At 39.4% G+C, this 24249-nt stretch overlaps 1 protein-coding gene across 1 annotated transcript in view; it reads right to left on the reverse strand.

Annotated features, from left to right (window-relative positions):
• Nucleotides 1-2534: 2534 nt before the first annotated feature.
• NEDD4L (neural precursor cell expressed, developmentally down-regulated 4-like, E3 ubiquitin protein ligase) overlaps nt 2535-24249 on the reverse strand; it is a gene marked incomplete at its 5' end in the record, with an annotated part of 35166 nt that continues 13451 nt past the window's right edge. Inside the window, 12 exons of the mRNA XM_010294775.1 lie at nt 2535-2673; nt 5002-5074; nt 5547-5643; nt 6487-6594; nt 7151-7210; nt 7614-7674; nt 10270-10343; nt 14060-14155; nt 16176-16246; nt 17304-17425; nt 19095-19324; nt 20686-20751. Coding sequence (XP_010293077.1) covers nt 2571-2673; nt 5002-5074; nt 5547-5643; nt 6487-6594; nt 7151-7210; nt 7614-7674; nt 10270-10343; nt 14060-14155; nt 16176-16246; nt 17304-17425; nt 19095-19324; nt 20686-20751 — 1161 coding nt within the window. The remainder of the gene's footprint in view (nt 2674-5001; nt 5075-5546; nt 5644-6486; nt 6595-7150; nt 7211-7613; nt 7675-10269; nt 10344-14059; nt 14156-16175; nt 16247-17303; nt 17426-19094; nt 19325-20685; nt 20752-24249) is intronic.

Genomic DNA, 24249 nt, shown 5'->3' on the forward strand with positions numbered 1-24249 from the left:
TGTCAGCTGCCATGCTAATGGCATACATAGAGGGAGTCAAGGGCTTTCTTTTGGTATCAAGCCGTTTCCTAAAGATGAAAACCCCTTCTCTAAAACTAACCACAACAGTCCAAATGCATGTTAATGACAATTCCTATGCTGGAATTCACCTTGCTGTTTTAATACCTAGTGAATGCCTTTGGAGTGTCTGTCAGTTTGAGACGTTAAGTGGATCTGAAAAGATATTAAGCTAAGTAATTTTAAATTTTCTTAAAAAAAAAAAAAACCAAACCCAAAAATCTAGACAACACCACTTTCCCCTCCAGTCAGATGTCATGGTAGAATTCTAGATGGCTGAAAGGGCTTTGATGCAGGTGTTAGTAAATCTGTTTCAGAAGATGAGGGAGGGAAGGGACCAAAACCAGATCACAACTAGAGGAACACCAGCTGAGCTCTGGTTCTAGGTCAGCTGCACTCCTGCTAGGTCACAGCCCTCATCTGTAGATCAGTTTCAGTTTCTCATGTCTTGGGAGTTTTTAAGGTTCTGATACATGGCATTGGAGCCTCCAGCCACACAAAAAATCCTCCAGGTTAAGATGGAAAGAGAGCAGACTTTGGAGTATGACCCTTCCCTCAAGGGAGCCCATGCTGTAACCAGCTGTGCTTAACATGCAGCTGGTCAGTGGAAATACCTGCATTTACCTCATTCTCTCCACCTTTCCCACAGCTCAGTGACCAGTATTGTGTTTCCTCATCTACTTGGATGCAGTCTACTTTCTCATGTTCAAGCTTGCTCATCAAATGTCAAAAGTCAGAAAAGGATGTCTGGAAACATATTTAATAGACAATGAATCTTGACCTATGTTCAAATACTAAAACAACCAACCTTCTTTATACATGTACTAGCTCCTGAAATGTTTTGCTAGCATGCAACCATTTGCTGAGCGTTAGGAGCGTTAAGGTGTCTCTCCAGCTGCTGTGTTCCTAGGCTGAAGTTCCTGGAGTGTGGCTGTGGGGTGCCTGGGGGGCAGGGCTGGGCTCAAGAAGCTGTTGGCACAGAGGTGAAATGTTGTTTCGGCATGAGGCACCATCTTGCTTGGTAAGTGTTAAATGGGTTCTTGGGGAAAAAGCCTAGCTGTAGTGGGCACAGCTTACAAAATGGAGGGTTAAACTGCTGAAGCCATACCCTCAAACCTACCCTAGCGGTACTGTAACCATGGAACCTCAGTGGATCAAATACAAATCTTTCACTTTTAATCAGTCACAAGAGAGATGCAACTCCGACATTATAGTTTAAGCATGCAACATGTCATAGGTAACAAAATTGAGTAGATAGTGTATATTAAATAAATCTTTGTGATTAAGTAAAAAATAAATCACAAAAACAGTGGCTGAGGAACATGTCTGCAGGCTCAGCTCTACATCTGGTTGGTTGTTTTTGTTTTTTTCTTTTATACATCAGCAGCAGCCAAATTCACACTTGATAGATATTGCACCAGAAAGACATGTGCAGTGAGAAGGAATATAATCACATTAATGTTTATGCTAAAAAACAGATATGACTTCCATGTGTTACATAAAGTGCCTTTAGAGTTGGTGCAGTTAGAAACAAACAAAAAACCACATTGTTATTTAGATATCATTAGCAAATGCATACAAACAGGAGACAAAACAGACCTGTTTTCCATAGTGCCAAATCACACAGTGCCAGGTTTCACTCAAGATGCCTCCATTGCAAACAGTAAAGAGGAAAGGTTAATAAAAGAATTGCTATACACGGATAATGACAGGGTTAAGCATATTTTCCTAAAATGATTAATGCCAACCTTACCCCCAAATGCTCTATAGTACACGTAAATATTACCAATAATGAGGCAATTTCTTTGCTGAACATGAGATCTGGCATGCTATGTTATGATTCTCCCTTGACTTGTAACTATTCTAATATTTATACAAAAATGCAACATCCAGTCTGCACTTCTGGATACAGAAAAATATTTATGTGCTCAGGGAAAAGAGTTGCTCTCAATATACAGCCTATGTAGAGAAAATTTCTAACATTGCCTTCTCCTACTTTCCTAATGGTTTGGGAAAACAAGGCTCAAAATGTGCTTTGAAAAATGACACTGGCATCAAGTCTGGTATGAAATTAAGAAAAATGCTCATTTTTCTAAGTATATGATATTTAATTGTAATGAAATAAAATCTGAAAACATCTAAATCAATTAAAAAGTAAACATGAGTTGTAATACTATACCTGTAAAATGATTAATTCCATTCATTGTCATTAGAAATTATGTAAAATATTTATTAAGGGCTTTGCCTACAGAGGCACAACATAAATAGAGTAAGTCCAGCTGAAATGTGATCAGAGTTCATGTTAAGCAGTTGGCAGGCTGCTGTGGAGGTGTCGGAAAAGCCACCCACAGGTTGCAGTTCCAACTTCTGGATCCAGGCAGTGGCATGGGCGAGGGGCTTGCTCCGAGAACCAGCGCTGTGCAACTGTCCTGCCACACTCACTCGGAGAATACCGTGAGGCCGATGCAAAAGTGCAAGCAGAGCTTGCTTGAAGGGGGGGGAAAGCTGACGTTTTAATCCACTCCTTCAAATCCTTGAGCGTTCTCAACTGCCATAAGGAGCTTCTCTCGCAAATCTTCAAAAGATTCATAAAGAGGTAAGTCTAGGCGATTAAAGCTGAAATTTAGAAGGAAAAGAATCACTTAATCCATTGGAAAATACACATAAATTTAAAGAAAAAAAGTTACACAATTTGGGGGCCTATATCTTCACCGCGTCCTTTGCGAACTCAACAAATGTGCATGTTCCCTGCAGGCAGCGTCTGAGACCTGCCCTGCCTGTACCAAAGTGAGTTCTCAGAAATAACTCTGTGCCTCCTTCCTTTTCAGAGCGGAAAGTGGGAGTTTGTTAAGGACCCAGCAGAATGCTCCCCTCCATATCTAGTTGACTGAAAACACTTCCTCTTTGTCATAAGGCTGGTCTCCTACGACTCAGCTAAGATGTTCTGAACTTATTGGACAGACTTGCCACCCCCTGGGGGAAAAGAAACAGAAGAATAAACACCCAAAAGAAGGTCTTGAAAAGGTGCTGTAACATCTAACAGATAATTGAAAACAACTGAACGATTGTTTCTTGTGGTTTTTTTTTAAATAAAACTTTATTCCCTAGAATGATTATTTTTATGGAAGGATCACCGTTCTGTACTAATGTTCTAAAAGTTAGTTTTCCTATACAGCACAATTTAAGTTACCTTAAAAAAAGCTGTGTTCTTGATATGCAACAGAGAAAGACAAAGATTCGTACTGAATGCTTTCAACATTTGCAAATTCTATAAATTAGGATTAAAGTCAGCCAGTTTATGACCTCACATTTTTAGCTAATTGTCCAACAATTTATGGCTGTTATAGCCACAGAAAGCTGTGCTACGTGGTTTGTTATGCCAGACTTTCTGTTGTTCATTATACTCACTTACAAGGGTGAGGAAAAAATAAAATCATGGAAAATGAGAAAGGGAGAATGGTGGCGAGAGCAGCCGCTGCCTGCAGCATGCTCCAGGTTGGTGAAGCAATAGCCGAGGTAGAACCGCAGCACCCAGAAGAAAGCAAGCATCAGTCCCGAGTTGTACAAACGCTAGTCTTGCTTTTCTGACTCATGGGTATCCTCCAGTTCCTTAGTTTTCCAGAAGGAAGGAAGAGGCAATAAAGTTCAAAGATGCATAAAAGGAGGCAATGAACAGTATTAGCCTTACAAGGCGAGGCACCATTTTTCCTTCTAGTATATATGCCACTAAGTTCCTTTTATCAGTCTTCTCTTGGACAGTTTATTGACCATCCTATATTTTTCAAAGCCTTCAGACGGATAGAATAGAGGCTCTGTTTTAACATTAATAGAAAAATAACTGAAGCAGAAGCTGTAATTCCTCTTGCTGTTTTTTCCCTGTCTCAGTTTTGGCAGGAACCACACAAGTGCCCCTGCCACTACTCTGCAGTACCCTCGAGGAGGCACTGGCCTTCTGTGACTCTATCCTGACCTGTAATGTCTGCTTGTCATTTCTGGGGAAACTGGGGGGATGGATTATAAAGTCTTCCTAATGTGAAAGGCACTGGAAAACTACTGAGCGTTTGTGCCAGAATGGACTGCAACCCAAACAGGCTCTGAGGACCGCTTGTAAGATCCTGGGCCTCTGCTAGCAGGCACTGAGGACCCCACTCCCAAATCGTGCAGCACGCTTTCGTGCTGTGCTCTGGCTGGGACCGTGCTGCAAGTACCCTGCAGGAGTGGATTCTTCCGTATTTGATATGGGGAAAAGTCTTCTAGAGGAAGCGATTCAAATTACTTCCATTGTGCCAGAGCGTCGGTTGAACGGGCCGCTGCGTAAAGCAATTTGCAGGTAACTACATAGCTTCAACTATGATTGTTAAGATTTGGTATACAGGGGTAGTAAGTCCCTAGAATCTAGTATAAAATAGAGTGGGGGAAAAAACTAGCTCTTCTCTAACACACTTCTAACAAGCAAGCAATTACTAGAAGAGAAGTCCTGAGCTGAAAGGGTTGCTTGAAATACAATGGAATAGCATTAAAAAGTCTTTATCAGAAAGGCTGTGACAGAAGGAGTCTATTTTAGGTTCATTCACCTGCATTTACTGCAGAACACCTACTTTATTAACACATTATTCGTGTGCCCATGAGACAGCAAAACAAGCATCATTCAGAAGCCCTCGGAAGCAATGGCACAGTGCTGAAGTTGAGCCCTGCTGCCTCCTGGAATTTTGCATGTTACGTTCTGCAGCTGTATGACAGCTGGTAACCACTCACTGTTCTTTGCCTTTTAACTACATACCTACACACCCAGACACAGGGGGTAGGTCTCAGAGTATCCCATTTTATGAAGAGCAGTATGATGCAGAGCTAAAATATGTCAGAGAGGCACAGTCATCAGCTTCCCCCCTTCCTGGCAGTGTAACAATACAGAAAAGCTGTGTGTATGATGCTTTTATGACTTACCATGTGTGAGCTCTGGGCAGTTTATCAGGACTTCCCCATTGCTCTATTGTAAACAGCTGAGGACCATTTGAACCTGGTTGAAAATGAGAATCATATGAAACATAAATTGCACCAGTTGAAAAATCTAGCCTACAAAACTCCCTTAATGCAAAGAGGAATGGGGTTATTTGTTTCCAAGTCTGGTTAGCTTGTTAAGTTTATCTAACCACCTTTGCATAGAGTATGTGTACTGCAGAAGAAGTAAGCTCAGACATGACATGAGTATTATTCCTCTCGACAGCTGAAGTTTTCCCTGTGGGAGCTCGGGGAGCATCTACGTAACACCCATGGTGTACAAAACTTTACTCCTTCTCCACGTGCTCCCCCAGTTCTCCACAGTTCTCCAGTGCTCCTGGCATCCAGAGGGAGAATTCTTATTTGGGGGCCAGAGGGTTGGCTATGACTATGCTTCAGGCGGGCCCAGGTTTTCTCGTTGGCATTCAGAAGTGGTCTGTACAGCCCTTCTAGCGGTGAGCACAGTCTGGGGGCCGGTGGAAGGGACTCACCGTAAAGTTCAGCAAATCCATTCATAGGCACGCGTGACGTCCCAGTAACAAACTGCAGTAACCGAATCCGCTTTTCAGCATCCATCAGTAGAACAGCCTGTTGACAAACAGACACAGTCACTGCCTTTTCACTTTCACAGCTGTAGATGGTGCCATTAAAAAAACAAAAACTGGGTAAATGATCAGTATTAGACTCATAGAGATACTGCTCTGAAAGATGTGATACAGGTCACATGCCAGGTGTTCTGGGATTTTCCTGCTGTCACTGGGCCACAGCAACAAGACAGTGCTCTGGCAGCAGCTGGGAGCTACAGCTGGTACTCCCGTGTGAACTGCCTTGCCTTTTGTCGCATCAGGGACCGGTACCTGCCTGGAGGCGTGGGGCGCAGCGGGGGCACTGCAACCGTAACTGTGCCTGAGCTGGGGCATGGAGACCCGGAGATGACAGAAAAGCCTTGCAGCCAGGCAGAGGGACTGCAAAGCTTCACGGAAAATCAGCTCAGGGTCGTGCTACAGCTGGAGCTCAGAGTCAAGCCTCTGGATTGACATGAGTGCATAGCCATCATGTATCCCCCCCGGCCCCACCACAGTCATGAAAATGATTTAAGAAACCCAGAAACAAAGTTCGAGGTGCGTACACAAAGCTGTAAGATTCTGGTATTTTTAAGAAAAAAGACGCTCCTTTGAAAAATCTACTGCTATTATGGGAAAAAGTATTCTACTTCAAGACACTTCAGATAAAACCAAAGATCCAACTTCACTTCCTGGGGTCTAACACAGGCTCTAACGAGCACCGCCCCTGTCATTTCCAGCATTTCTGATGCATTCTTCAGCAGTTTCCAAGAGGAAAAAAGATTTCATAACAGACTGCACAAAACAATACCATAACTTTCACTTTTAGGAATAGAGAAGATAAATGTGGTAAAACAAACAGTATTACCTTCCAGAACCACTGGATAACGGGATGATTTGGGCAATACCCATTTTTGTAGATTGTATGTTGTCTCCAGTCATTAACATCAACATCGCCAAGGCCACACATCAGTAACTGCAGGGGGAAGGAAACAGTTCTGGGGTTAAGTGAAGACGGAACTGCGTTATCCTGTACGCTTCAGCAGAAAAACAAGGTTATACTTTCCCTCTGTTGTCTGTGTGCTCCCTTTTAAACAGCTAAGCAGTGCACATGTAAATGCCAATGGAAAGTGGAGCTTCTCTTCAGGAGAATTCTCAAAGAGTATTTCATTTTACTGGAGAAACACTTATGAAGTACTTACGTGTCGTGTGACAACATCGTTTATGGTATTCTGCTAAAATATGACTGGTATAAGCATAATGGCATTAATTCAGTAAGCTACTTGCATGCTTCATATATGCAAATAACTCAACCACCTCACTGAATAATTAAACTTTTTTGTGCATTTATGTGACCAATAGATTTATGAATTAAGGAGAAAAATCTCATTTTCCACTGTAAGCAAAGCATCTTTATCTGCAAATTCACTTAGGACAAGTAAGTGAGGACTGACGAGCCTAGAGCACAATGCATCATTTTCTGATGAGCATTACTGATCCATTGTCTCTGGAGTTCAATTAAACAAACTCACCTCTAATTCATTTTCATCAAAAATTTTTATCAGATCAATAGGAAGAAGTTCTGTGAATCCCTGAAAGAAAGCAAAGCAAAGTTATAATTCTCATACCACGTAAAATCAAGTTTTTATCTAACAAGATCTTTGGCGCCAGGGAACCTAAGTATATGGCAGAGGGCGAAGAAGGGTTTTGAAAATGAAATATTCATCAACAGTATATTTCATTTATTAATAAAAAAATCACTAAATTATTTCAAGCTCAAATAATTTAAACTTGAAAGAGAATTACCTCCTTCTTCTTGCAAGGGAAAGATTATATACTCTTTATATACCTGATATACAAGGTAAAACTCAAAGCATAAAACATAAGCATTCCAAAACTTATGCGGTTATGCAAAGCTCCCCACTCCCTCAACGCAGACACCGGTGGGTAAGAAATTGGCATGCAAAAAAAGAAAAGGCAGCTAAAGAGCCTTACCTCCAAAAAGGCATTCATTTGTTTCTGAACTCTGTTTACAAACCTCCACTGGATGACCAGGCTGCAGCAGACACAAAAACCACAGAGGCACACTTGTTACGAGACTGCGAACGGCGTGATCAGAGCTTTTAGCAACCCTAAGAGTTTCAGTTTCTCATTTACAACTTCAGCCATCGCCCAACCACGCTCCGCTGGTTCAGGAAACTGAGAAGGTTTTATTAATTGCTCCAATTTATCTTGTGTGACTGACTGAATTGTTGAAAAAAAATCCATGACTGTGAACAAGTTACAGTATGAATATTTTCACTTTAGCACGCAACACAAACTCTACACATACACTTCCATGTTTCATAGCCATGACTTTTCTACATCACCAAGAATTTTTTAAGGTAACGCTGTCAGACGACACGACATTAACCTTTCTGTTCCTACGGAGATTAGCTCAAGGATGAACATGGCAAAAAGGCTTGCCTGCGGATTGAAACAGCCTACAAGTTCATTACTATGCTTCATTTCCGTCCGGATGAGGCTATAATCCAAGACTCCGGAGGGTGTATTTACTGTTAGTGTTGGCTACCTAAGTGCCCAGACATTCTACTCTTCCAGAGCTCTCAGTAATTAACAATTCCCAACGAAGCCTACAAAATTTGAGGCTGGATGTAATTACATGTAACAGCCTGCCTATAAATAAATAAATAAGTGAATAAAACCTGCAATATCAAAGAAAAGGCTTGTAGCACAACTACCTCACAGGTTCTAGTCGAATGTTTCAGAAATCCAATGCTTTCCTGCTAAAAACGTGTTTCAGCATGCTAATTTGCATGAATACAGCAATTATGTTTCCTCCCCTTTGAAGAGGCGCTAATTAAAAATGCCACCAAGTACAGTTGAATTTATTGTTTTACATTCTGATAGGCAGAGAAACCGAGGAAGCTTAAAATTAAACCTAAACAGCACGTTTATGCCAATTTCTGATAGCAACACCGGCACGGAAATTGTGGAGCGGGTCTGCGCAACTAGTGGAGAAGGGCAGCGGGCCGATGGCCGCGCTGCGGCGCGCCTTCCGGCTGCCTGTAGCCTGACTTTGGAGACGTACGGCTCCCGCGTGGGGGCTGCAGTTAATCTTTGTTCTGTTCTTGTTATGCGAACTGAATTTTCAAAGGCGGTGTTACAGCACGGCTACGGTTCATTTGATGGTTACTAGAAAATTCCTAGTGCGATTTCCTCATAATGCTTAAAGAAATAACAGGGATTTTTAATTAGCAGCTATTTAGTCAGTTTAACTATTTTCATTCATTTCTGCAATAAATATTAAATAATAAAATAACGCAAACAAAGCACCAGATTTTCTATTTGACAACGATTCTTCGTTATCTACATGATACCCCATAAGCACTACCTGTGCATGAGAATGCATCATTTGGATGTTACTCTAAGAAACAGAGGGAAAAATAAAATTAAAGTTTTAAACACCTGCGGTTTGGTGCTTGGTTGGTTTTTGTTGTTGGTGGTTTTTTTTTTTTTTTTTTTTAAAGTAAAACAACTGGAATAGTTCAAGCATAATGGAATTCTGGGGAAAAATATATAAAAGATTTTGGGTTGCATTAATCATTTCCAAATGAGAGCATACAAATGACAGCACCCAAGTATTGACTCTAAAGTTATAAAAATACTGAGAGTAGCCATGAAAGAACTATCTAGATGTAAACCTAACAGTTCTGAATTTTCAAAGACCTTTTCTACACTGTATCAAGATGATGGAGAGAAAAAAAAGTTTGTGATGTCTAATATTTTGCATCTGAAAAAGACACACCTGAAAAATTTAAGTGCTGGTAGCGCAAGTAGATTACACACAAAGTAATGAAAAAAAAAATCATAAAAGCAGAAATTTCTTACTGTTCCACCATTACAGCTGGATCACTGTAACACAGCATTGCAAATGAGATTAACAAACAAGTACAAAGTTCTTCTCTCGGAGGAATGCTTAAACGTTTACAGAGCTCCTGGGTTCTGCCCTGAATGAAGACCACAACAGCAAGCAAATACGGACTCGATAAATGATACAGACATCCTATTCTCATCCTTTTTTCTCGCCAGTTTAGCGCTCAGATCTGCAGTCATTCTTGACTTGTATTCTGCGACCTAGCAGTTATCAGGAAAAACTCTAAACCCTAGGGTGGAAGACCATGCTCCTGTGCAGATCTCCAAAACAGAGCTGGTTACCCCAGGCACACAGGCAACAGACAGAAGCAGGCACAGAACTGGGCAAAATTCGTATCTCTACTTTAACTCGGTAAGCGTTGCATCCAAGAGGTGCCATTTCTTTTCACAGAGTAATGCAGGTGTGGATCTCTGTCATTCAGAGCAATCCCATCCCTTCTTGAATGTTCCTCATGCCTACCCATCACGAAAACAGTTTCCTCTTATGTCATATTACTGATCAGACTCCCCTGATTAGTGTAATCCATAGAACAGTAAAGGTTGAAAATGAAACTTTCTAAAGATAAGGGTACAAATAATGTTAATGATAAGATTTTCTTTTAAAAGGATCTCTGGCAATCTATTGTGGTCCAAACTATGGTAATTGCAGTAGGGTAAATTCTACGACAACTGTGCTTTCTTACACTCAGAAAAAATTCCATGAACGTATACATACTCGATGTATTCCCTTTTGTTTTCATTCGTTACCATGATTTCTGACCCATTTGGCTTCAGGTCGACTTGATATGTCTGTATTTCAAAAGAAACAAAACAAAACACAACATGACATTATTTCAGGAAACATTTCTCACAAAATTCACTTGGCTTCAGTAGCATTTCACAAGTAGTATCAGAAAATTATTATGCTGTAATAGCTAAGGAGACATCAAAGCATTCCACATTTAACGATGGCATCATTAGGAACAAATTATTATACGATCACTTAAAAGACTGAATTCTTGATGATACTCATTAGCAAGCGAGCAAACCATTCCAAAGCAAACTTCTAGTCCTGAACGGCAGGTTCATTTGGGTAAAGAAAACACAGATTCCATTTTAGTATGGGTAGAAAAATGCCTTCTAATTTTTAAAAATGCTTGAAACAAAATGATTACTCAAAATCCACAGAGAAACTGTTTCATAAAAAGGTCAAAAAAGCAAAGTAGAAAAACAGATTACAGAAATGGGTAAGCACAAATTTGCTAAGGATGGTGTCACCATGGAGCGTAAGATTGAAACAACCAAATTCATTACAGTTCACAAGAAACTAGAACAAGTCCAAATAATCACAGAATCATTAAGGCTGGAAAAGACCTTTAAGATCATCAAGTCCAACCACCAACCCAACACCCCCATGCCCACTGAACCATGTCCCGAAATGCCACGTCCACACGTTTTTTGAACACCTCCAGTGATGGTGACTCCACCACCTCCCTGGGCAGCCTGTGCCAATGCCTGACCACTCTCTCCGTAAAGAAATTTCTCCTAAAGTACAGAAATTTTTCCTAAATGTCTTTTAAAATATATTTATATGTCACATATATAATGTATGTATATAATGTACTTATTTTTTGAAGAAAGTGATTTATCACTTTTATTTAGTAGGAATTCACAAAATTAATGCTGGCTAGGTACCATGAAAGCTAAAAGTAAACAACGTTGCTACCAAACCGTACGCTCCAGAGCTGCAGCTATGAGGAAGTGTTTTTCTGACTGCAGATCCGGGTGTTTACATACAGCATAGGCACAAGACTGGGTTCACTTCTTGCAAAGCGTATGGGCTCGGGTAGGACAGAAGGGAAGTCAAGAACTTTGTTGCTTGTAAGTTGTCGCTCTGTTCCAGTCAACTTGTCCCATCACTTCAAAAGCACGGTCCCAGTGGAAGTGACCGAGACGTGAGTGAAGAGCCACGTTCAACCAAGCCTTTTTTTAAAGCTGTTACTAATCTTTAATAATCAAATCAGATGTTGTGGTTGCGTAACGGAAAGACAGTAAATTCATTAGCTTATAAATGGAGCTGTGAAAGGAGGAGGCTGAAAGCTCTTTTCAGGACTTGATTAACACTGAATACTTTAACAAGGAGAAAGACAGTACAATAGCTCTATTTGAATAAATATACCTATTACTGTAGAGAAAAAAAATAGATGACTATACTATTAAGGAGAAGTAATTAGTAGGGAACCTACACACCTCTGAAAGACTAGTTCATTTGTTCCGTAAAGAGCAGAGAAGACAGTCCAGAGCTAACAAGGAAAAGGTTCGCTGTCAAAGTTAAACAGGATGAAGCTACAAAGACCCCAGACACAGGCCTGGCACAAACAGAAGACTTCTTGGTGCTTGTTTCTTCCTGCCCACCAGAAGACTGTTTTTAAGAAATGAGAAATAGTATTCCAGAAGCATTAAGAACAGAGGAGAACCACAGACCTCTCCCTTCTCTGCTTTCTGAAGCAAGCTCTCCATCTTTTATGCGTTGAAAATACCTACTGTGTATTTCTTACTGACTTGTGAGAACTACTGAAACCATATTTTTGGTTATTAAGTAAGGAAGGGTAATAAGAAGATAAGATTTATTAGAGGTTTCTTGCTTTTCTCCAACTCCAGAAAAGGTTTTGGTGATAAATGAAGTATAAACAAACATAGAAGCTTCTAGCAATGCAAACATCTCCCTCTTGCATACACAATGTCCTTGTGGAAGCAGTATCATCTCCTACTCAGGTTCGCAAGGGCACTTTTATAAAGTTTCAGTAGTTGGGCAGCAGATGAGGCAAAACAAGTGCCAATGGTGAGTCCAGGTCCCTCGACTTCTAGTAGTCCCCAGAGCTCTGGCAATGGCCAGAGGTACATGCAGAAAAAGCCAGTGCAGTCAGTATCTGCCATAACTTCTGAACTGCTGGAAAGCATCCTGTACGCATTTGGACTGACACGGGGTTTCAACCTCTGGCCAGGTAAATTCCTCCTCACTATAGCATATCCCGCCCTTGTATTACTGAGCTTATTCAGGCTTTTCTTTGATAAAATTTGTCATGCCAATTTTGTATCTCACCAGCACTATAATGGAAGCAGTATTATTTTCTTCTGGAATTAGATGCATGTACTGTAAATTAAACAAAAATCAATCTTGCTACCAGTGCCAGAATTAGCTATTTGAGGTACTAAAGAGTTAGGAGAAGAGCAGAAAGTATCTCCAAGTAAGTTCATTTATGCTTATTACCAACAAATGACCCAGTGCATTACAAAAACTTTTCATCCTGTGGCTTTAATATTCTCCCTAATTCTCCATGTAACCGATAACCTTACGTTGCTTCAGGAAAAAAGTAATAAGCGCTGAGAGGTGGATCAGAAGGTTCTTGACAGTGCACTGTGTGCATATGTTTTGAAATTTTGAGGTCAGCTTTTTAAAAAAGGCACTGTGGTCCACAATACTAGGGGTACTTGGAGCCAAGATATCTAGGTCTAAGAATTAAACAAAGTGGAGACCCTAAAAAAGGTCATAAAAGCCTACAAGCAAATTAATTTAAGAGACACAGGTAGGTATTACTAAGTCCCAATACTGTACAAAACCAGTATGTTTTAGTCACTACATGTGTGCATGCATTACAAAATGGTTCAGCTCTGTAGCTTGTAAATAAATAAATAAATAAATAACTAAAAAACCCCAATGGTAGGCAGGTAAGTTCCAAGCTCATGTAAATAAACTCATGATTTATTTGCCTTTAGGTCCTCAAATTAAATTTAACACATATACGTATGCACAAGACCTTTATCTGCACCATATTTCCATCCGGAAGCTGATACAGATCTCTGAAGTTTGTTTTAATAGGATTCTCTGTAAAGACCGACTGTGAATCGAAGACAAACTGTACCATAAACTGTTGTTATAGCTTCTGCTGATAAAATGAGTTACAACTGTGGCTGATGAGTTATATTGCCACCTTCTCCCTTCTCAATTGTTAAACATTTTTTCATTTGTAACGGAGAAAAGTTATCCACAGATTGTGAACCTTTTTAAAACAGGCGCACTTCCTTTTCTTGTATCATCTGCCTGCATTATATAGAAGATGCCACAAACAAAGCACTTCTTCACTGATTATAATTCTACCACTACTTACTTTGTCCTTTGAGAACATCTTCAACCTCTAAAGCCCCAGAGTATTTTCTAAGATGGACTGTGTAAGACCTTTATTATTCCTCATTGCAAGTATTTTACCCAGCTTCAAGTACTGCTTTTCACAAAGATGTCACATTGCTCACTGACAAGAACATAATTTCCTCCTTCGGCATCCCCAGTCTTAGACGGTTCAGGAGGAGAGAGAGGTTAATATTCATAGTCTGCCTATACTGATCACTAACATTCAACAGTCCTGATCAAGTTCACAACCATGAGATACTGCTCAGTCCTTAATTACTTTTTGGCAATAACCAGTAGTAAGATGGAAATAAGGACTTTTGGGATAACCTTTACATACCTGTCCAAAGTTTTCCTCATCTATGCAAAACATGAGATCCAACTCTGTAGGGTCATTTTCCAGGATCCACTTCAAAGAGTTGTAGTATTCGCTATCCTACAGCGGATTATAATTAAAAAAAGTTTGAAAATGTGAACATTAAACATATAGTTTAACTTTAAATCGAACAAATAAAAACATCTAAAGCTAGAACTCCAAAGGGACTGGAAAGATGAGAACTCATTTATTTGCACAGCTACTGTAAGGCAGGGTAAGATGGATTACTTTATTCGTATGTATTTTTCTTAAATGTTGCATTTTTAGATTCATGTAGCTTTTCTCAATTGACTTGTAATTGCATTATTATACAACACAATAAAGTCACTCTACATATCTATTAGCTAAATATGCCTATAGCACTGTGAAATAATTGGTTAGAAAATGTCTTCTTGATAAAACTGTCCACTCTTTTCAACACAGTTTATGTACCACTTCATTACATCAATAATATATTATACAATAACTGATTGCATTGTTATTATTAAAAGCCTTGAAGTTTGCTGAAAAAAGGACCCCTCTAATTTCCTAGAAGGGTTGTACCTTCATCATGTATTGGGTTCATAATTAAAGATTGACCCAAGGAAAAAAGGGGGAAAAAAAAGTATGTGTAGCTATCATTAAATATTTCCAAGCAAGAGAGCCAAAAAAATTAATTTCAAAATAAAGTTAAACCATTATTTACTCATGTATGCTTCAAGAGAAGAATGACCTGCTGAAATTTGGGGACTATGAGATAGTGGGAGCGGGGTGGTGGTGGGGGATTAAGCAGTTGAACCAGTGTTTATGTCAGTAACTGAAAATCTGTAAAACTAAAACACCAAAATATTAAACTGCGTTTTATTCTTACACCGAGTAGACTTTTGACAAGAACAAGGACAGCTGTTGCAGAGCTAAGAATAAGAGAAAAAGGTTTCCCAACTACCTGTAGGAATATAAGAGCCTGAACTTCCTTTTAAGGTCCTTCTAGATTAGGTATCTCATGAGCTTGGTTTTAAGCTTGTCCTAGAGCTCAAACCAGCTCATCTCTTGTAATTTTGCCTCTGTGCTGGGCTTGTAAGTCAACTGACTTTGCTGTTGAAGACAGTCTTAGGGAAGTGCCGGATGTGAGAGGCCAGGCTCACAACCAAGTCCTGCGCCACAGAGGCAGTCCGGAGCAGTCTTACCCAGATAAACTGTATAATGGGTAACAGAGTAAGATGTTAGAAAGGCGAAACGGCTCCAAGGTGCTTCGAAGTCCATGGCAGTGAAAAAACTGGACAGACCTCAAAAGGTTAGAAAGACAAAAACAAGCATCATCTTGCTAACTTAATGGAAACCGTTTCTATTTAGCCATTGTACATATCTGAAATGTACTGTGTTTCAATACTGGTACGCTACGCATCTAGATTGGGCATTGGCAGGATCCCATTTACTGTTGTCCTTCATCTTACCATACAAAGTTAGAGATTACTAACTTGTAAAACAATTCGGTTTTCTCCCAGGGAGTGACAAACACAGAAGTACTTGATTGCAAATTAATGTTGAAGGTGTGAAAGTAAAGGAAGTGCAGGGAACAAATCCAAAATGGATGCAAGGGCATAAGTCGTGCTGCATTCATTAAGTATATTTTGGAGAAAACTGTGTATCATCTGGCAACCCTTTCGCCTTCCAGCACCGCGGGCAACTTCCCGTGTCGCCGGGTCAGAACTAAGCCCTTGTATCCCCCTCTTCCTGCTCCGCAGTGTGACACGGAAGCCGAAGGGCTTGGTGGTGGTGCGCCTTGTAACAGGGAGAAAGCTGACCCAGTGGAAAATCTGAAGGTATAATCACACATCTTACGTTGCCTGTCTTACTGCCCTACTCATGTCGCTTCTCCCTTGTCCCTCTCACCGCTGTTAGTGCGCTGGTACTGAAACAGCTGTCCAGGGAGACTTTGCTTTGTTATAAAAGTACATACATATTTCTTTCTAAAGTTGTTGCAGCTGTGACCTTGTGTCTTCCACCTTGCAGTTTACTGGAATTGTTAGCTCTTACAAATTTCCCAAGAGGAAAAAAATCACATAATTGCTAATGCCATATGGTTTAAATGTTATCTTACCACTGACTCCATGTCTTTCAGAGTTATTGGTTTCCCCAGCATCATCTTGTAAAAAGGTCTGATGAAGAAGCCTACAAGAGAGGGAAGAGTGTTATCTCCACTGTTCTGCGTTTTCACCTTACATAAGATACGACCGCTCAAGGATAATATGCCATGATATTTCCTAGTGATATTTCCAGCAAGAAAGAAATCTCCTGAAAGTAACAGTGCTCAAGCAACTGCTCCAGTTAACACAGCAGGCTAATTTTTTATTTAGGCACAGAGTCCAACCTTTTAATTATAAGAATTACGCCATTATCATAGAATCATAGAGTGGTTTGGGTTGGAAGGGACCTTACAGATCATCTAGTTCCACCCACCCCACCATGGGCAGGGAGAAGTTCCACTAGACCAGGCTGCTCAGAGCCCCGTCCAATCTGGCCCTGAACACTCCCAGGGATGGGGCATCCACAGCCTCTCCGGGCAACCTATGCCAGTGCCACCACCTTCACAGTGACGAAGGGTGGCATACCATACGCCATTAAACACCGTAACATTAATGGTACAGACACGGAGAAGAGGGGGAACTGAGCTCAAGGGGAGTCTTCTCTTAAAAGAGACACTAGAAAAACAGGACATGAGCTTCCTCTTCTAGTGTGCTGCACTATTGCTAAATAAAATATACTCAGTTTATAATGTTTGCTTGCTTGCTTATTGTGGGATTTCAAAATTTGGCAGAAATAATATTTTCTTATTAAGTCATCCAGTAATAATTTAGCAGATCAAAATATATTGCAGCTGACACCCACACAACTGCTCTGGCTGCAGGTTTGCATGGAAATGGCTGATATAAATTTAGTGATTTTCCCTTAGGGATAGTGATTACCTAGCAATGCTGATTCTGTGGTTTTAACACAAGTGGAGAAAAAAGGCAGAACTTTATATGAAACATATTATTGAGTAAGAGACTATCATTTTTGAGTCACCATTCACAGGAGGATTGCGATTTCCAACAGTTCCAAGTTCCATTACTTTCTCTCAGACTTTGTCTCCTGAAACGCTACACTCTAAAGCATATGAATTATTGAAGTCATTTAATTTAATAAAAATCCAGTAACAGTAGCATAGCCATACAGTGTAATGACTCACCATCCAATAGCTTCCCATGATATACTGCCAGACCAGCAACCCGACCAATAAATGTGAAATACGATAGATGATCTTCGTTACAAAGACCTGAATTAGGATTAATCTGAAGTGTATAGTTGTCCCTTTTTTGGGGAAAGAAAAAAGATATCTAAATAACCAAGTCTTTAAATAACCAGATATTCAGATATGTTAATAAATAATTTGAACCTAGGGCCATTTCCTGTTCAATTTTGTAATCATGTAATTTATCCCTGTGCTCCTTAACAGAAGCACCTGACAGTCTGTGGGTAGGCTGACCTAATCAACACTGTCCTGCTACGAGCATAGTGATTATTGGACAAAGGTAGATAAAACTCCTGCTTGTGGGGTAACAGTACTCCACCTGTGGCAAGTGCAAGAGGGCTGTGCTAACCTCTTCAAAGGATAAAAGCCTGGCACCACTGAAAACAGTAAAATTTTGCCATCAGCTTCAGTGGAATAAGAATTTCAGTGAAACTGTCCCATCTGCCAGGCTTGATTATTCACTCTTTTCAGCCAAATTTCAGGGCTTAGAATTTCAGGTTTCTCTGTTGCAGTAGTTGCTTTTAGTTCTTGAAATAGCTGAAGGTACTGAAGAGGAATTAAGTATAGGCCCATGGTCAAACTTCCTAGGATAAAGAACGTTTTCTTACTAGCATCTCAAACCACACATACTAGAGAACATCCCTGAAATACGCTTAACCTCCAGGATACTGGAAAAAGCTGTCAAAGGACTAAGATCTTTTAACTGGGTAATGAAGCATTAAGACCCGTGTGAGAGTGTGTGTCACAATAAGACATTAGTGTAAAAGCAGTAGTTTTAATTTGCAGTATATTCCTAATCTGTGAAGAAAGATACGGGGTTTTAAAGCAGATTCTTTTCTTATTTCTTAAAATAACTAGTTAGATTTCTGAACCTAAAACGTAATAACATTATATTTAAAATATCCACAGCGACCTACATCCTGTAAGCGGAAATATTTCAAAACAAATGTTTATCCAGCAAACTCTATTAACAACACACAGGCATTCTGTGCTACTGTTGTTTCCCTCCAACAGCAGGGACTGTCTCTGACACTCAGAACGTGCCTTTTCCGAGACCCAAATGTGAGAAAACTCTCATCATGCAGTCTCTGTTCATCTACTTTACACTCTATTCAACACTTATTAGAGAAAGGAGTGAGCTTTATACTGACATAAAAACATCCAATCTACTGCTGCAATTAAGAAATCCATCCTCACTGTAGCTAAGCACACAACGTGGAATTGCATACAGCACAGTAAAACAAACATACCTTAAGCAAGAGATCTGCGCTCTCATTTACTCTAGTGGATTTCTCAAAGATTTTAAAATTGGACAAAAGTGTAACTACTGAAACATAAACGAGAAGCTATTTTATGAGCTATTTATAAAGGAGCACTACAATTCTGGATGGCAGGTGTTTTACAATGTAATGGGTGGGCATAGAAAGAGTCTTGTCTAACATCCTTCCTTTCACTATTACTAGCCTCAAAAATTGCAGTTTTGCTGCAAGCAAGGCAACACTGAATATTGTCTTAATAATGAAAATTTTTATGGTATTTCAATGAAAATTTGAAAGGTTCTCTGAAAAGCAAGTAAGAAATGATAGTACAGAAGCGAGATTTGACTGATAAGAATGCACACTCATGCACCAGGAAGGACCATCTAACTGCATTCCAGCGTAACCTTGCCTCTTATGCAAAATCTAACGCATATGCCTTATGAATGGAAATATTTTCATGCACACTTACGTTGCTGAATATTCAAAGAGACCATAATAAGGGTTAAACATCTCCTTGGACAAGAGAAAAAACCATTCTCTGGCCACACCTCCATAGTCAAGTCCTTTTTCTGACTCAAATTCAATCCAGAGCCTGGCTTTTAGTACATCAGGTCTCTTCACAGACATGATTCTTCTGTAGGACTCCTCAAAAATATTATTTCTGTGTAGCTTCATCTCAAATCTGTTCGGTATATCAGCCTGTGTGAAAGGAAATTATATTATACTTGTTAGTCTCAATATATAAGTCTTCACGCAAATTACCGACCAGTGGTAACAACAAAGTGACACGTTAGACATCTGATGTATAAAGTTCCCCTTATTTTTTTTTTTCCAGTGCTCTCTAAGTCTGCAGGTTGATAGCATATGGTGAACTACGTAAGATCCAGTATAGTGGTTCAGAGATTTCTACGATATTTGACAAAACAATGAAAACAGCAAGAACAGTAACAAACAAAAAGGTAAGAAAATGATTGCTATTATTAGGCTCTATTTTAAGGGCATTTTAGCTTAAAATGGTAACAAATGCATAAGATTTATGCAACCGCTTTACTCACATATCTGTAAAGGCCAGAAGAGTTTCGCAACAAGAACAACTACAGTACCATACACACAACAGAACTGAATTGCAAAGGTGTAAATCAAAGAGGATCGGGCTGTCAAAATGTTTTAGAAGTTCTGTCTAAATAGGAGGGAGCTAACACCCATTATGATTTAGGGAGCTAAATTCAAAAGAGACAGAAGAGAACAGAGTCAAGAATTTGTAGAAAGACGACTGGATGAGCAGATAATCATGACCATTACAGCCACGTATAGTTTTCCTGATAAAACTGACTTCAAACAACTGCTTCAGAAGGTTTGCTTTCTCCTGACAACTGAAGTACTTATGGTGTGCAATCACTGGTCAAACTCGAGGTGAAAATTCAAAGAGCTAACAATAAACAGGTAAAGACATTGGCAAGTCCCTCTTCAAATGACAGCTGCTGTTGCCAAGGCTGATTACTGTTAATTATGAGTCAATAGCACATGCAAGCTAATACTGACTGCTCTCTTACATTAAAAATGTTACTGAAAAAACTTTTTTTCACAGAACAAGAACACTAGATGCTTGTGCCAGATCCAGCACAACTGTGGGCTCTGCTCTACCACCTTGCTCCAGTTCTGCCCTTCCACTGTTCAAGATGAAGGAGAAGTATTAATCCTCAAGCCTACTTTCAACCTAAAGGCTTGTAAACGAACATACCAATTAGTCTCAGTTGCAATGGGAAATAGTGAATCATTGCTACTTCCTTGCTGCCTCATCACTTTGATTTGCATTCATACAGAAAATGTGAGTCTTAAAGATTTATAAATGTTTTTGTTGAGAAATCAATCAAATTCAAACTTTTCTTAATTTTTTTGGTTCCTACTTCGGCCCTTTAGGAGTAGCACAATCAGGAAAAACCAGCAAGTGTGTTATAGCAAGATACACCAGCATTCTGTATCTATGCTTGGGACAGTCTGTTGTTTCTCCCAGACGCAGCGTAATTGATTCCAACACACAGCAGCATGTTTCTACTCACTGGTTTCTTCAACTTCTTCCGGAAATAGTCATATTTCTGTTTGAACTCCCTGGAATACGGAACTGCCTATCAGAGAGAGAATCACAAACACAGATTATTCCAGCTATTAGCAGTTTGATGTTCCAACATTACTTAAGCAAAAAAGAAATTTAAAGACATGCTATCTACATATGTATGCCATAGGCTCATCTAATATAAACCACCATGCATGAAGTACAACAGCCAAAATTTTCCCATTTCTTAGTGTGTAATCTGAGTTAAAAGGTATGAAAACTTTAGCTGAAACAGAAAAAATGGGTTGACTTACCCTCATTTTTTTCTTCTTTTAGGAACAGAAAAGAGCAAAAACAATTTTTAATATGTACCAAAAAAAAAAAAAAAAGAATGTATTGCTGCCATCCATGTGTCTCATTAGGAAATAACGAGCATGCCGTATGATACTGAATTTTAAAAATGGCTAGTGTTACCACAAAATATGGATTTGCACAGCTGAAAGTGCCAAGCATTGTTAGGTGCTACTCAGAAGACACAAAAATTCAAGTAAGTTTGAAAAAGAACCTAAGAACAAGTTAAGGAGCTCCAGTAAAGCTATGACACTAACAACGAACACTGCTTGCCCACCAAAAAGTGCAGGACACAATGTATACCTACACAGAAGAGTTAACTAGGCAGGACAATGTCCGTGGCTAGAAATCCTCTTTTCAGCCCCATGGGAATGCATCTGATTCTTAATAGATATCAAACTATCATCAAAGCATACCAAAACTATTTTGTAAATTACTTATAATGAAAATATACACCTTCATAATGTCTTTAATCCAGAATCTGAAAGAATTTTGTAAACAAATTGACATTCTTGTGAACCAAGTACAAGTCGCTGTCTAATAGTTATCTGAATACTCACTCAATGCAGCTGCCTATGAGTTAGACCACATTTTTAAGTAATATCAGCATAACAGAACAATTTTAGAATTTTTTTAAAAAAAAGGCAGCCTGAAGGTTGGTAGAATTACATTAATCAGCAGAGCCGGGAATTGGTGTAAACACCCCTTAACAAATGGCACCAGCCTCTGAAATATTTCTGTGGATTTCCAGATACTTGAAAGCCTCTCGGGATGATTCCCTGTCCTGCTAACATACCGTACGGGTAAGCAAGGACCTGACACTAAGCTAGAAGATTGCCACGTTGGATGTTAATCCATAGGCCACTCGCTGACTATCAGTAAGATGACGGAGTCAGTAGATGACTGCGTTCTTTTCTGCTACCCGCTTGTCGTCATCACGCTCCTTTGCTTTTGCACCAGATGGGAAATGCATACAAGCGTCCAAAAAGGCCAAGCCTGTTAAGGCACCAAGTAGTACCAGACACAAATGCACTGAGGTGTGTCAGCCCTCAAGCAGCAGTACAGGTAAGAGCCATCCATACTCCTGACTGCCAGTTCTGTGACTGCAACCGACAGTATTCAGCCTTCAGACGAAATGGCTGTAAAACAAAGTCGTGGATTAAACTAATGAACTGGAATAGGCTAGAAAAGTGGTATTAGGGCAGGTACAGGTCTGGCTCTAACAAATAACTGCTATGTATTTAAGTAAGACTCATTAATTCTCTGTAGGTTTTTTGACGATTAATTTATTGAGAATTAAGAATCCTTAATTCTCTGTTTTTTGACACTATATGGAAAATCAATTTAATCAGGGTTTGGAAAGAGCCTTGGAAAAAAGGGAAAAATGAAGAAAAAAAAAAAAAAGGCCCCCTGTCCTTGCTCATAATATTTTCCAACTACACCCTTACTTTCCTTTGCCCTACTGTTCCTTCGAGATTAAAGAGTGGACCTAGTAAAACAACTAGCTACACAAATGATGCATGATTTCTTGGGAGCAAAAGAATGATTTTGAATTCCACAGGACTGCAAAAGTTATATTCTCTGTTCCCTGACGGCTGAATCACAAAATTGCAAAGCTCTGGTTCAAGTTCAGTTTCTGGGTGAGGACCGGGATTTTGGGGGAGGGAAGGTATAGGCTGGTCCTGAAGTAGATTCATGACTGGATGTAGGTGAGCGCAGGAGGTGGAAGTATTTCTATATGAGTTTTCTCTTGTGGATGATGATATGTGAAAAATTAAAAAACAAACAAACAAAAAAACCACCCCGAACTAAAGCATTTTACTCTGATGATAATATGCCTTTACTACAGCCATTAAATAATCTTTCAGCATGCTTCCATTGTCTAAATGCAATGTGAAATGCAATTTAAGCAGTTTTTTGTTTTCATCATGGCACCAAAAATACTATTAAAAGCATTAAGATGAATCCTTAATGTTTATATGGCTGTAAACCAGATTTGATCTTGCTTTCTCTTTAAAAAAACATTCAGTCAAATGATTATTATTAATCTTATTAATAAACAAGAGCAACTGGATTTCCACCATGCAGTAGTTAATCTGCCGTGTCCTGATACCCTTAAAAATCCTGAGGATTTACCCAAAATAAAAAAGGTATTCTTGGCACCTGGAAACATCCTAGGGTTGGAAGTCTGATCACTCAGAAAACCATAGAATGGCATAAACCAGCATAAAAATGTCAAAGAATCACTCCATATATTTGATGTTTTGAAAATTTGATATTAAAGTAAAAGCATGTATTTATTTTTTCTATGGCCGATATTCTGAAATCTCTTAGTTTATCTGCAGTAAGCTTCATGTCTCTTAAAACTGACAGACCCCATTTTTATCTTTTTTACACTCTGAATCCATATAGTCACAACTCTCTCATATCAAGTGGAAAGAGCTTTTCATCACCCAGAAATCAAAAAATAAATAGCATAGTGCCTCAGCTCAGTAAAATTCCACTGTCAGTAATGACCCAGATAACGGGTAAATATGAACATTTCTCCTATAAACCTTACAATCTAGGATTCAGCACAGAGAACTTGGTCTGAATTTCTCAAGATCTTCTGACTTACGATTCGGAGCGGACGTGTGCCCTTCATATAGCTTAGTATAGAAACATACTACTCTAACACAATGGAGGAATAAAAGATAAGATGCAAAGGTTTAATATTGTTTGTTCCATACGAAGTAATTTATAATATCAGCAAGTGTGGAGAAAGAAAACACCTGAAGATATTTTACATTTACATTACTTTAGATGCAATTTATTTTAATTCACATTTTTCCCCCCAATTCATCTGTTTGGATGTCAAAAGTAAGCTAAGGATACCACTCTACTACTTTTGTCCTGGAACTTCATCATCACAATAAGCAGCAAATACAACAACAAAAACCGTGTTGAAATCTTAAATTTTTTATTTTTCAGCCAGGGTTTGCATCCGTAATGGATCTGTTTCAGAAACCACTTTCATCATCATAACTTAGTGCAGAAAGCTTTGGGTTGCAGGAAGAGGAGAATGGAACAAATGAGAAATGATGGGTTTCCATGTGTTTCAGAGCATGAAACACCATTCAGACTACATAGCTAAGCACCTTTCGAACAGATGTAGCTTCACTCAGAAATAACACAACAATACAAAAGATTAAAACCAGCCAAACAAGAGTCTCTGTCCTGC

Source organism: Phaethon lepturus, unplaced genomic scaffold, assembly GCF_000687285.1.
Source record: "Phaethon lepturus isolate BGI_N335 unplaced genomic scaffold, ASM68728v1 scaffold6969, whole genome shotgun sequence".
Taxonomy (NCBI): domain Eukaryota; kingdom Metazoa; phylum Chordata; class Aves; order Phaethontiformes; family Phaethontidae; genus Phaethon; species Phaethon lepturus.